The 14,773-nt window shown below is 34.4% G+C and overlaps 1 protein-coding gene across 1 annotated transcript; it reads right to left on the reverse strand.

The window, feature by feature from the left end:
• Window positions 1–8,354: 8,354 nt before the first annotated feature.
• On the reverse strand, window positions 8,355–10,050 carry LOC143549983 (mitogen-activated protein kinase 9-like). Its single transcript, XM_077040740.1, has 4 exons — window positions 9,853–10,050; window positions 9,706–9,765; window positions 8,927–9,076; window positions 8,355–8,531 (listed from the first exon to the last, which is right to left on the reverse strand). Exons 1-4 carry the CDS (start codon window positions 10,048–10,050, stop codon window positions 8,355–8,357), a joined length of 585 nt encoding a protein of 194 aa, XP_076896855.1.
• Window positions 10,051–14,773: the final 4,723 nt, after the last annotated feature.

Consider the following 14,773-nt stretch of genomic DNA (forward strand, 5'->3'; position numbering starts at 1 on the left):
TATTTGAGTTATTCAGATTGTTGGGGTCAACCCGGATTTTGATATTTTAACCCAATTACCAACCCGAATGTTTATTCTCATGTTCGGGTTAGGAGTTTAATCAGGTTGATTTATTCGGGTCTTGGGTTGCTACGGGTCGGGTTTGTTATTCGGGTACGGTTAAAGAACACACTCCTACTGTGCAAAATGACTATATTACTCCTCTGAACTATTTCGTGTCGAATGAAATATTTTTGTTTAGTCAGAGCTTTTAATAATGATACTAAATGACCAAATTACCATTACAACCGATCAAAATACATCTTAAAACAAACTTTCATCATAATCAACCAATGCTTAATTAGATAAAACTTGAATTAGATAAAACAAACTCATATGTTAATTATCATTTGAAACCTTCGAGACATAATCGTCACTAAATTTAAATGTAAAAAAAAATAATAAATATACATATACAAAAGCCCTTAGGTAGATTATAATTACATTAACATACACAAAATATTCTTCTTGATCCGATCCGAGACTTCATGCTTGAGCTGCACTACAACGAACCCTTGTCTACACATAATTATATGGTATAAGTGTTTGTATAATCATGTACAACATATTAAAGTACTACTTACAGCACTTAACACCACCTATTTTAACAATTTCAACACCAATTAACTGCATATCACGATTCACAGCACTTAACAACACGAATTTCAGCACCATTTTTATAACAATCTACAGTACGAGATTACTACAAATTTTAGCACCAGCTAACGGCATACTTCGATACTATATAAAGCAACTCACAACACTAGTTAACAACATATTATAGCAACGAGTTACACCAAAAGCCAACAACAATTAATAGCAAATTTGACTAATTTAGTACCATATTCTTATAACTTCATATAAAATCCCCCATTTATATCCAAAGTAACTAGCATAGTTATTTAAGACATCCATTTCATTGAATTAGACCTTATCTATCATGAAATCTCCTAATCTATCAAAGACGAAAATCAATATGTTTTCATGTGCAAAGAACCTATTGTGTAACAAAACCGAATACATACACATGAATACACCATATTACAATGATGAATTGAGGATGTAACCGACCACATACAATGACATTGACTGAACTTTGATTTAACAAAACCCAACCCCCCCCCCACCTCATTTAACTCCAGAATTATAAAAATAATAGAAAGATTCAACCAATCTTAACATCAATTAACCGTTCGAACCATAACCCCTAGAAGTCAGGAAACAAAAATAGAAAAGGGTGGTAAAAAGGAAAACATAAATCGAGTAGAGAAACAAAAATCATACCTTAACTCTGAATGGTTCCATTCAAACCTAAACAGACAGCCCCTTAGTAGTAAACAACTTACAATACTGCTTTAGACGATTTAATAGTGATAGCTTCAAGTTGATAATGAAATCTAAGCCCAAGCTTATGTTAGAAAGTAGAGGGGTTGTTCTGTTATAATTCCAAACTTAGAGGACTAATGATGCTGGAGCATCTGGCCCCCTGAGTCGGCTCGATCCAAATGTTTATTTATATTTATAAATAGGGTTGTAAGGTCGTATGTTTAGTTAGTTTTATGATATTTTAATAAAGAATTTGTGAGCTTTAATCTTGTAAACTGAATCATTTGGTTCGAATCATATGAATGAAATCATTGTGTTCTTGAGCCATTTGATTGCTAGCCAAATCTGCATCAGTTGCTATCAGATCTCATGCTTATTCAAATGGCTCTGCGTGAAGGCGCCTTCTTCCTTGGTCGAAGAGTCGTTGATCTAGGCGTCGATAAAAACATTGGTGATTCACGTGCCCGTGGAGAAGATCGACTCTCTACTCACAGGTTCGATGACCGATGAAGTGATGGAGTCTATCCATATTCGTGGGGTTATTATATAAAACAACTCAAGCGACGAGTCCGTGATCTTGAAAGAAAACAAGAGATCAAATGACTCCGCCAACGAGTCCGAGATATTGAGTTACAACAGGAGAGACATGTAAAGAAAATCGAACCGGGCACCATCGTCTGGGACGTTGTGTACGAGGAAGGGGAGTCGGTCACACCCAAACCCGGATCCTCGAACCTGCCTATGAAGAAAATTTTAACTATGATTATCCGCGTTTGTATGTTGTATACGGGGATGAGGAATTGTATTCTTGGACAATTGGTGGCGTTGAGGCAGATGATTACATGGAAACTCCATTACAGAATCTTGATTTTTGGTTAGGGTCTAATTCTTGTGGATTAATAAAAACCAAGGTAACAGAATATGCGAAGACCTCTGCTATTAATTTTAATGAGTTCATAGAAGATTCAACGGCCATCAACGGTGGTTCTCCAGTGGCCGTTGGTGGTATGACGGTTGTCAAAGGAAAAAACAATGGTTGTTTGGAACTTTTGTTATTTAAGGCGCTAGACAAGAAATTGCCTTCCAAGATATGTGATGTTAAAGGTGCTGGCCCTGCATGAGGATTGGCAGTTTGGTGGTAGGAATAACATACCCAAGCATTACGATATTTAATAAATATGGAAATTTAATTAGATCTCCTAAGAAGATCAAAAAGGAAGTGATTTTTCAATTGAAAAACAAATATTGTTTTCTCATGATAAGGATCAAGTTTCGAATAAGGATGCAGGTGACAATTGTGTTTCTATGCGGGTGTTGAAATGTTTTGAAGATAATAATTGTGGAAATACACATGGGTTTGAACTTTGAAGCCAATAGGTGGAATAGGGATTTATTTCAAAATTTGATTACTCACGTAAAAGATACTGATATATTATTGCATGTGAATGGGCTGAATTTAAAGGAGGCTCAAGTGAATATATGGTGTTGGGCCAAAGAGTTTAAGTGATCAAGTTGATGGGCCACAAATGGGTTGAAATCGTTAGTGAACAGTAATCGGTTCAATGCTCCATTCGACCAAGGTGGTAGTCCCGAGTTGGGTGAGGCGACCTGGGAAGTTAAGTTATTTAGACGGGCCAGATGATAATAAATAAGGAGCAGTTTGATGTTTCATTTGATCCAGGTGGCTTTGGTTCAGAGACAAAACTCGAAGACAAGTTTTTTTTTTTTTTCAAGAGGAGGAGTATGATGCAGGAGCATCTGTCACATTGAGTCGGCATGATCCAAATGTTTATTTATATTTATATATAGGGTTGCTAGGTCTTATGTTTAGGTAGTTTTATGATATTTTAATGAAGAGTTTGTAAGCTTTAATCTTGTCAACCGAATCATTCGGTTCGAATCATTTAAATGGAATCATTGTGTACTTGAGCTATTTGAATTCTAGTCGAATATGCATCAACTGAACTGTAAAATGTTTGTTAATTGTTAGTTAGGGCTTATAAGAATAGTTTTGTACGCTCCAATTTGTAATCGCTTTTATAATAAACGAATTTCCTCTGTAACCATTTCCATCTCCTTGTTTCTTGATTACCAATTCAATATTAGGTATCAGAGCATAGGTTCTTGATCAAGTCGCTCATCTCTCAACAATGAGGGAAATTTGGGATTCGTTGAAGGCTCGATTCATTGGAATTGATCGAGCGCAGAAAGTGTCACACCCCGAACAAACTGGTGGAACATGCCAGGGCGTGACGTTGATTGCTCATGAACACATAACACTATTAAAGTGATAGTAATTAAACAATTCATTCATTAATTTCAACTCAATTACAACCTGTTCAAGATAGGAACAACCAAAACAACTTAACAATAATTGTCCATTCAATATAACCTAACAGTCCAAACTAGATGACAATGTCTTCAATTCTTCAATCAACTTACTATCACACCTATAGCATTGTATAAAATAAATTTGATCAACACGAATGTTGGTGAGTAATTCACTAATTTAGTTACCTATAATATGTGGCCAAAATACACAATTCATATTCGATACTCAACATAAATGCAACAATTGTAGTATATAAATCATAAGTAAATGATGCTGCTTTCTAATAGGTATAACCAAAAGGTAAAAAGAAAATCTTGATATTTTATCCACAGCATGCTTTCTTGTATTGGACTTCGAAAATATGAGATACATGTTATGATCAATTTATCTAGTTTTGATAATTTTAAAATAAGATTGTTAAGTACGATTGATTAGGTCGTCATGCTAGTTAAAGAAATCATATGTTAAAAGGAATGTGTAATTATAATCTACTTAAATCAACCAAAGGGGATTATGTGAATAAACTATAGTTCCCTAAAATTTGTTAGGATTAGTGTTTGAGAAATTGAATTTAATCATAATCTTTATACTTCACTAAATCTACTTAATATTACCACACACACTTCAAATGTTACATATTTAAATTTTACATTTTCTTAATATTGAAATAATGTTTTAAGATGGTATAAAATCAATTATTGGTACCTAAACATAAAGATGCTTTTATTATCAATATGAATATAAGTTAAATAGTGTTTTAAAAATTGTAAGATTATAAATATTGTATATATTCAACGAAATTTGAAGTACACACATAATTTAATATTTATTATAAACATAAGTCACTAAATATTATACGATAATGGTTCGTAGATAATTATTTAACTAATTTAATAATTCATTATTTGATTTTAAACTTATTATATATATATATTCATTAGTTTATATGTTTTTTTTAAATCATGGTAAAACTTTCTATATCTAATAGTAAAATTGGATGTAACTGGTTTGTAAAGGTTATTGTGATTTAAATTACAGTATATACCTTTTTTTTCATATGAGTTACAACTAATGGATAATACCAATTAAACACATGACTCATGGATAGCATGGATTAAAGAGAGTGGAGATTAGAAAATATGAGTGAGATTAATGTTTAAAATAGATGTGGTTATGATACATCAACATTATTATTTTTGTTTATTAGTATAAGTAGATCTAGTCATCGTCTTAACTAGGAATGTGCAAATTCAATATTGGTAGCGATTGGTATCGGTACGGTACCAAGATTTGGTACCATTGGTACCAAATCGGTAGCAAGGCTTTGAGTTTCTAGACCGCTACGGTACCGATATTTCCCGACTTTTACCTTAATTACCGGTACTGTCCTGGTACCGATACCGTACCGTAGGGGTGTGCATGGGTCGATTTGGGCGGTTTTGAGCCAAACCCATAAACCTAACCGATATTTCGGTTAATGGATAACCATAGCCATAACCGACCCGTTATGGCGGTTTTGGTTAATCGATTTTATAGGTTATAGTGAGTCGGTTATGGGTCGGTTAACCGTAACCAAAACCATGCAATTGGGCCTAAAAGTTTGGTACCACTTATTACAAAAAAACGACATGACATAATCTAACAAAGTATATAATCTATAATATTAATACTAAATATTCAAAAAAAGAATGAAATTATATAATCCAACAATGAAATTCAACTTAACTTGATAGCAAACATTGAACCAAAAACATCAAAATGATATAATCCAACAACATGTTTGGTGGAAGTTAATCCCAAACACATTGTTGGTTAAATTAATGGGTCGGTTCAGTTATAGCGGTTTTGGAATTATTTTTAACCAAAACCGACCAGAATTTGGCGGTTTCATAAATTCATTAAACCGACTCAACGGTTATGTCATTTATCGGTTAAAATTGGTTTGGTTATGTCGGTTATGGTTCGGCTTAACGATTATGGCGGTTAAGTTGCTCACCCCTACCGTACCGATACCGAACCAAACATTTTCTGTACCGGTACCAAAAATTTACGATTTTCGGGATCAGGATACTCAAAACCGGTACTGGTACGGTACCGAGCTCATCCCTAGTCTTAACCATTAAAAATGTTATCTTCTCACTTCTCATTACTATTTGATTGGTACTTAAAACCTAAAATTGGGCTTTAATACATTTGGCTTAGCATTTGGTTTTCAAACATGGTCCAAAGACACCGTAACACTTCACATATATGAGCATAAGGGAACATCAAACTATATGCACACCTTAGACATCATATTATTCATGAATTTAAATACTATTACTGAGCCTTAAATCGACTCGAAAAATTGACTACGAAGAGTCATGACAAAATTTCACAAATTAGCACGGTTTTGCAAACGTCAAACGAGGAACAAAATCTTCCCTAATTTTACATGCAAAAAACATGTAGGACCGCACCACTTATGTAAAAAATTTACATCTTTTTATCACTATAATGTGTAATGTTTTTTGCATTTATACCCATGGAATGAATGAGCTCGTCTCTTATTGCTCGCCTTGTTGATTTTCATCCGTTTCCTACAAAAGACAACGAGAATGGTCAACCTCTTTTTATTGTTCTTAATTCTTGTATTATTTTCATGATATTGAAGACAATATAAGACAAAAGTTTGAAAGATCAGATGCTGTTACCTCTGTAGGCCGTGTTCCTGTTCCTCCTATACACTTGGAAGCACTGATACTCGCACTCTTCAACAAGCTACGAGAACTATTGTTTCCTTGATCTTCGGCACCATCTGAGGTTTGTTTTCCTGGATCGTTTTCTTGAGAATCACCATCTTCCTTGGGTGCAGGAACGCGCTCCCTGGGCCCACATAATATATATTTAATCAAAGTCTCATACGAAAACATCACCCTTAAATATAATTACAAACTAAGAATGGATAATTACATAAATGTTTTTCAATTAATTGATTCAAAGGTTTCATGCATTTGAGATGACTTTCAACCCGTTTGACCTTTCTGACCCGTTTCTAATTTAGTTAAACCTTTTGTCCTGACCCACTTAGCCATTAGAAATAAAAATATAAAAACCCAAATCGACCCATTCGTATACAAAAATGAGACATGAAACTTCACGGGTCACTATTTAGTAACGGTTTTCCATTACAAAGAATATATTAGTTAAGGTTTATTGTTATTGCTACATAACAGTATACCATAACTAATATATTATCTCATAAACTCTCCCGAATCATTATCGATTGTTACAAAGAAAACATAATCAATTCATATATTCTAACTGATACTATCTCTTAATATTTTCATATAGCAACTTCTTACATGCTTCTCCAAACACTAGGAGTTAAGTAACTTGCCTTGGAAGTGAAGCATGCTGCCTTAGCACTGGAGTCGAATTTTTAGGTCCGCCTTTACCCAAACCCTCCTCAAGATGTGCAAATTGCCTCTTAAAACGATCGACCCCCGCTGAAATAAACAACAAAAGAATAAATTTATAACAACTATTTTATTTAAATTTAACAAAAAATGTTATATAGCATTGTATGACCTCGGGTACAAGAAGCTAGTTTGTTCACCGCCGCTTAGATATTCCTGAAGCATCTGAGGATGGTACTCCAAGATCTGCATGTATATATGAGAAGTTGTTTTAAAAAGTTATATTAACATAAACATGATGATACAAAAATATTAAGTGATAACCGAACGGACCTCTCGATAAATTAACTCTCTAACATCATCTTTTCCAAGTTTCCTCCTCTCAAACTCGAATTCAAGTTTTGATATGGGTTGAGTGCTTGGTTCTCGTTCCACATTTGATAAGCCATTAAAGTAAGGATCGGCTAGTGACTACAAAAGAAAGCAGCGGATATCGTCAAGAACAAAAAAAATTCTATATTTCATCATTTCTTTCTAGATGGGTCGGTTTCGGTTGTGTTATACTTATATCTTGGGTCAATTAAAAAAACCAACTGAAATGGGTGTAAACGAGCTTGGGCCCAAGCTTCACTCATAAAGTTTGACCAGGCATGTGAGCCTAAACGAGCCACCTATTATTTATATAACTTTTATTTAATATTTATTTTGCATAGTGGTTATTATATAACATTTTTATAAAAATAACATAATTATAAATATTATGTTCCATATCAAAATTATAATTAGAAATATTAAAAGCAATACTCATAAATGCATATAACTTAAATAATTAATAAATAATAAGCAGCCAAGCACTCATTAAGCTCGACTAGGCTTGCAAGCCTAAACAAGCATATTATTTATATAAACTTCACTTAATATGCATTTACATAATAAAATTATGATAAAAATTACAAAATTACATATATTATTTGTCATATATCAAAATTATAATTATCAATGAATATAAATAAAATAATTGAAAAACGAACAAAAAGTAAATGCACCCAACTCGAGCTTCATAAATGGAGCTCGAGTTCTCCTAAGTTAAACTTTATAAACTTCTTTCCAAAATACCAACACAATGTTTACGGGTCAACCCAACCCTATACGAGTTGACCCGTACTAAAAATGATCTGTTTCAAGTTTTAACACAATACCCATTATTCCAACTCTAGTTCCTTCTTTCAACCTATCAATAATTCAAAAAAGTCCAAGAGTCAATGCATGTGGTAACATACCTCTTCTGCCAATGGGCGGTCTTTGGGGTCAAATGCAATTAGGCGTTCGAGTAGTTTGAGAGCCAATGGGTCCACATTAGGAAACTTTTGTGTGAAAGGAATCGGCTGTTTTTTCCGCATATTGTTGAGATATCTTCTTGCCTTTTCATTGCGAATCTGCATATTTAACATAAAATTTATTTGACTCATTATCCCACCTAACGCGCCCCGCCCGTTTTGCCGGGCATACTAGTTATAATGTATGCAACAATTGAATATATATAAATGCACACACACACACAAACATGAAAATTACGGTATTAGAAACAAACAATTAACTACAAAACAAAAATGGGCCAAATGGATTAACGGGCCGTATCTGTACGCACAAAACCTCTTAAATCATTTATGTAACAATATTTTTCACAACAATAGTTATAAAAGAAATTGAACAAAAGTGTTTCGGGTCAATCCAACCCGACCCAACCCGTACCCATTCTGCTACATGTACCCCAGAAAGTTCTAGAACTTTCCTTAGTTGAGCCAACTGTATAATAAAAGAATGAACTAACCCGAGCAATAGTTTCAGGAGGAGGGGTGCCCAACAAATCAGTCATGAGATCTAACTGATGTACCACATTCTTTCTGGGAAACAACGGTTTACCCAAAAGCATTTCAGCAAATATGCATCCAATGCTCCAAATATCAATGGCTGGAGTGTACTGCAAAATAAAGCAACTTAGTAACTGTCGTTTCGGTTTTTAATAAGCATCCATACATAGTTAACTTATATTTTGCAAAAAAATGATATAGATGGTTGTAAACACTCTGGAAGACTTCAAGACCCATTTGGCAAAAACACATAAAAGCTCGCAACTAGTTCGAAAGCGGCTTATTTGTATAACGAGCCACAAGCCAAGGTAAGCTCGCTTGTTAGCTGGCTCGTTTAAACTGAAGCCCAAATTTTAATATATATATAAATTATAGCCCAAATTTTAGTGTATATAACATGCAAATTCTGCATTGTGTGTATGCTCAAAAATATTACTTCTTGTTGTTATACATATCAATATGTGTAAAGAATACAAAATTATTTATCAAAAAAAAAAGTAGAAGAGCTGGCTTGAGCCTTTTATGAGCGAAACTCGAGCTCAACAATTCAGCTCTTTAAGTTAAGCAAGCCTAGTCGAGCTGGCTGGTTTAACTTCAAGTCCAAGCCCAACCTGGCCCACCTCCGCTCATTTACAGCCCTGGCCCAAACCGATCCATTCATTAGTAAACGGGTCAAAATTGCCACATCTAATATTGATACAGATTGCAGTTCGAAGATCTCAGATTGGGAGCACCGTACTTTAGAGAAAAAGGAGCCACAAAGTTCAGGAGCACGATACCATCGAGTCGCAACATAATCCTGCATTGATCCAAAAAAAATAATGTAACTAAAGACATTGATTTTCCCAAATATTACAAATGCAAAACTACACAGAAAAGCACGTACCGTCCAGAATATGGCGGTTGGTGCATCATTAAACGACACCCGAGCAAGCCCAAAGTCACAAATCTTCAATTTACAGTCAGCATTAGCAAGAATGTTTTTGGGCTTCAAGTCTCTATGATACACATTAGCTGCAAAAGTTACGTTAAAAATAACTTCATTAACAACTGGTTTCTGTATATATTGAAGGCTCCCATACATCTAAATACAAAACATTAATATATTATTTCACCATTACTTTTACAGCTATATCATAATCCTAAAGTAAGAATAAATTGCATATGAATTGATGTTAACTCACCCGCGAAGAAGTTGGTACAAGAAAAACTGATGATGTTCAGGGGTAAGATCGTCATTTGCTCTAATAACTTGGTGAAGGTCAGACTCCATGAGTTCAAACACTACATAAATGTCTCTAAACTCTCTTCTAGAAGGGGGAAGCATAATATGCCTAATTTCTACAATATCCGGATGCCTTAGCAACCGAAGGAGTTTGATTTCTCTAAGGATCCGTGTGGCATCGGAAACATGCTCAAAAACATCATTAATCTTTTTGATTGCTACCTTTTCTCCAGTGTGTGTGTCGGTTGCAGAACCGACAACACCATAACTTCCTTTGCCAACAACTTCTTGAACTTGGTATCTACCCGCCTCTCCATACTCCGTAAAGAATTCTCTTTCGAGCTGAGCAAACAACAAAAGGAAAACCGCTTGGTTACATAACATTACACATGGAGCTAATATTGCAAATGGGATTGATTCAAGATTCAAGCTCTAAGCTTTAAATTCAAGACTCAGGATTCAAGTTTCAAGATTCTAGCTTTAAGATTGAAGATTTAAGAAGTGGACTTTCATATCCTAAATTACACTAAAAACCCAACATTTTAATGCAGTTTGGTGCCTACAAATCTTATAAATGCAAAAAAAAAAAAACGAAAATCATGCCTTCGTGCATTCAGGCACACAAGAAAACATTGTATCAGTTATCAAATTCATCTATGCTGGGATTGGTAAAAGCAAATGAACAGCCTTTTTTGATATACTTACGGGTGTAAATCATTTACGATTGGCAGGTTGATGAGTTCAAGCCGAACACAACCCGTATTTTTTATTCATGTCAAAAGCATCAGCTCTGAGTCACGTGCATATAGAATCATGTAACCCAAACACGACCCATTAACTCATTTATCTAAACGTGCCAGAACTCAGACGGGTTGGAAAGTAGTAATAATAATAATAATAAGCGTACTAAGTAAATTCCATCAATAGTAAAGCTATGGTAGGGGTATGAGGAGAGTAAGATATAGACAGCCTTACCTCTACCCCTTATGGATAGAGAGACTGCTTCCGGTGAGACCCCCCGGCTCAACAGTAGTTTTGCATCAAGCCTTGGACATAAGGCACACAACACTCAACCATCGGGACACAGAATGATTGGTGCATGTACCTTGTTTTTCGACTATCAACGCCACTATGATTAACCTTCTGCTACGTTTAGCATTATTTTCTCGAAATAAGTAAAATGACATCAAAATTAATGCAATTTCACTTCCCCGGGCCCACACATATATACGTTATATGTGCGCACCGCTGAGAATGAACTCAAACAACAAAAACAACACATGATTTGAAAAGCTTCTATCTTTCTCATGATTGAAACAAAATGACAGTATAGGTTTCTATAATTGTCAGGCATCAATAATATTATTATTCAACAAAAACGTAGAAATGAAAGTGAATCATGAAGAAAGAAACAAACCCTTTTGAGAGGATCCATGGGAAAAGATTCTATGGGTTATAGATCTCTGATCACAGAATGAAGATGGAATCATCAACAATGGAATTTGGGTTCATGATCAGGATTCAGAAGAGTGGCATTGGATGCAAAAGAATAAGAGGAATGCCCATAAAACAGCCTTAAATTACTCATCCACACAAACACATGCCACCCTTAATTCTCTCGAATCAAAACCTTAAATTAAGGTTATATTTATACCAACGGTCGTTTTCTAAGTCTAGCAAGACTCATTTTTCTATTAAATGCATAAGGTAAAATATTCGGTTTTTCCTCTTCATATATCCATCCCATAGGAATGTTTAAGAACTTTTCTTCCTTTGTCTAAATCGATATTATTCCATTCCAACTTCTTCGGGACTCCTTGCAAGGAAAATATGGAATTGGATCCTAAGTTAACGGGTTGGTGTGAACTTATTTATGTGGGCATGCAGTCTTAGAAAAGGAATCTGTTTTCCAAAAAGAACCTGGCTTCTGTGCTTTGGTTAGTTTTCGTGATCATTTTGATGACATATGCTGAGTTGAAGGGATTTACAGTAGCTGTCGTCGTTACCATGCCCACCATTGTCACCATCACCTCCACTACTAGATGCCCTTTTATTTTCTAAAACAACTTGTATTAAGGTTAACTATTTTTCCAGTTAGAATTCATTATGAACCGTACTTGTTTTTAACAAAAAGTGTTTTAGCCAAAAACTAATTTTATCATAAAAAAATTTAAACTGTTTTCTAACCTAATCAAGCTTTTCTTTGATTAAAACCCCCCATCAAGATGGTGGGTTTTAGAATAAACTAGCATATATATTAAAAAGGAATTTTGGTATAACATCTTAAAAACTTACAAATCAATTTTCACAATTTAGAGAGTTGAGGGGGACTAGTTAGCCATTTAGTTAAAATTATATGGAATCAACACATGTCTTATGATTCATCGGACGGAACGACACGTATCCTCACAAAGTGACATGTGGCGGATGACTAATCATTATGAATGTCACATGTCAACACCTTATGACGCAACTCATCATCAAGAACGACACATGTCGCATGGTGGCGAGCGACGGTTTACCGAGGGTGTAAGTAAACTATAAATAGCGGCCATGGTTGCTCATTTGTGGCATCCCAAACACCAAACCATTCTCACTTTCTCGAAGTTCGTGCCATACCGACGCCATTCAAGAGTTCCAACGTTTCATACCCTAACACCCTATGCATTGTCAAAGTGTTGTTGTTCATCCTTAAGCTTTATATCCATTTTAAGGTAGAAGGCGTGCTTAAGTCATTTCAAGATATAGCTAGACCCTATTTGAGGGTATAACCTAAACCTTGGAAAGTTTTTATAAATATATTTAAGCTTTTAATAAATAAAGGTTATTGTCAATTGTTGATTCTTTTAGATAAAGAAACATAATTTATATGTTTCTTTATGAAAAAGAAGCATAACAAAAATAATGAAACAGAAAAGTGTGAAGGGTCTGCAGTAATTGGAAGGGTGATAATACCGTTAGTATAGCCTCTTATCTACGGAAAGTAATTCGTATAAATCTCAATCAACCGTGTGACCCGTTTACTTTCCTGAAGAACTTGATGAGTGTTCGAACCTATTAGGCCAAAGCATGTCACACAAAGTCATACGAACTAAAGTAATCTTTTTTAATAAAAATGACTTTTATATCAAAAGAAATGTTTATCAAGGTTTAAAGCTATAAATCGAACTAAAGGTATGAAGCTAGATCATTTGATCCAGATAAACTATTAAATTATTATTCTTGAACTATAGGTCCGAGGTAATCGTTCATCAAATACAGAGAAACTGTTAGTTGAACACCTCATCAAAGGTGAATACGCGCAACTCTTTTAGCGTGATACGTGAAACTTTGAAATCATTTACTCTTACAAAATTACAGATAATTATCTATCTTTAAAGAGTCAGAGAAAGAATTTATGTGAGGGTTGGTTCAAATCCTATAAAACGTATTGATATAAGGTAGTATTAGGCACTCAGACTAAAATAAACATGTGTCTGGATCCTTACATATATGTGCTGTAGTGCGCACACTACAGACATACTAATCATGAGGCAACTAACTGTCTCTATGACGCGTAATCGTCCATTAAGTGGTCTATGCGTATGCTTAGTTCTGATAAGATGGGATTGAGACCCACTGAGTCGTTGATCGCTATTGATGATTGTGTCATAATGAATTATAAAAACCTTTTATCGAGTCAGCGTTATTCACCAACATATAGCTGACGTATTTTTAAAAATGTTTTCAGGTAACCAAGAGTAAGGTATAGATATGGATATGTCCAATGAAGGTACAAGATCGCTAGGCATAGAATACAGCTGATGGTTTAGCTAAATTTTGTAAACGAAGCATATGTAAAACTTGTTTTAAAGCAAGTAATTTTGTAAAATGAAAAGGGGTGTTTAATTCCCTATTTTATGAAAGTAAACATTTTACTAAACATTTTTCGTTACGTAATCAAACTTTGATAAATTAATAGAGCCGGTACCAACTATAGGTTACCGCGGCTAGACCCCTAAGGCCTGGTGTGACATTTGATGGATTCCTTTGTTGTGAGGTGAATTACCGTTCAATTTTAATTGATGTCATTGATTGTCATCACCAATTGTAATCTCAGTGTCTTAAGTTTTAAAAGCCCAAGGCCATTAGGTTGAAAGTTGAAACTAACAAGGCCTTTTAAGCAAAACATTTTTTAGGTTCAACTCAAAATTGAGTAATTAACTAAACATGTTTACTTAAATCCAAACCCATGAATTTTGTGTTATGCTCATGTTTTTTTGTGCAGTAAGATTCCACACTACCTACCTAAGGTTGTACTTCAACTAAAACTAGCAGTATTCAACCTATGCATTGTGGACAAGACGTGGCAGGAATTTGATCACTGTCCGTTTGGTTTATTACAGACTTGCGAGATCAGTATAATACCGACACTCGCTATAGCAACCGATTAAAAGTCAAAAATAAATAAAGTAGTCCTAAGGATTCCAAACATGTTCTAATATTATTATGTAAAATTTATTTAATTAAAACATTTATGAAACAAACATTATTTGAAAAATAAAAAGGAAATAAAAAACACAGAACAAAACAAAACAAAAAA

This window comes from Bidens hawaiensis, unplaced genomic scaffold, assembly GCF_021521415.1.
Source record: "Bidens hawaiensis isolate Kalapana, Puna unplaced genomic scaffold, B.hawaiensis_p1.1 tig00015877_1, whole genome shotgun sequence".
NCBI lineage: Eukaryota > Viridiplantae > Streptophyta > Magnoliopsida > Asterales > Asteraceae > Bidens > Bidens hawaiensis.

What these genes read in the sequence shown, in the direction of transcription:
- LOC143549983 (XM_077040740.1), bottom strand. Translation starts at nt 10,050, where the DNA reads ATGTATGGGAGCCTTCAATATATACAGAAACCAGTTGTTAATGAAGTT. An exon ending in GTGGCTCCTTTTTCTCTAAA is followed by an intron (nt 9,077 to 9,705) that starts GTACGGTGCTCC and finishes TTTATTTTGCAG; the next exon opens with TACACTCCAGCCATTGATAT. An exon ending in CTCCTGAAACTATTGCTCGG is followed by an intron (nt 8,532 to 8,926) that starts GTTAGTTCATTC and finishes TTAAATATGCAG; the next exon opens with ATTCGCAATGAAAAGGCAAG.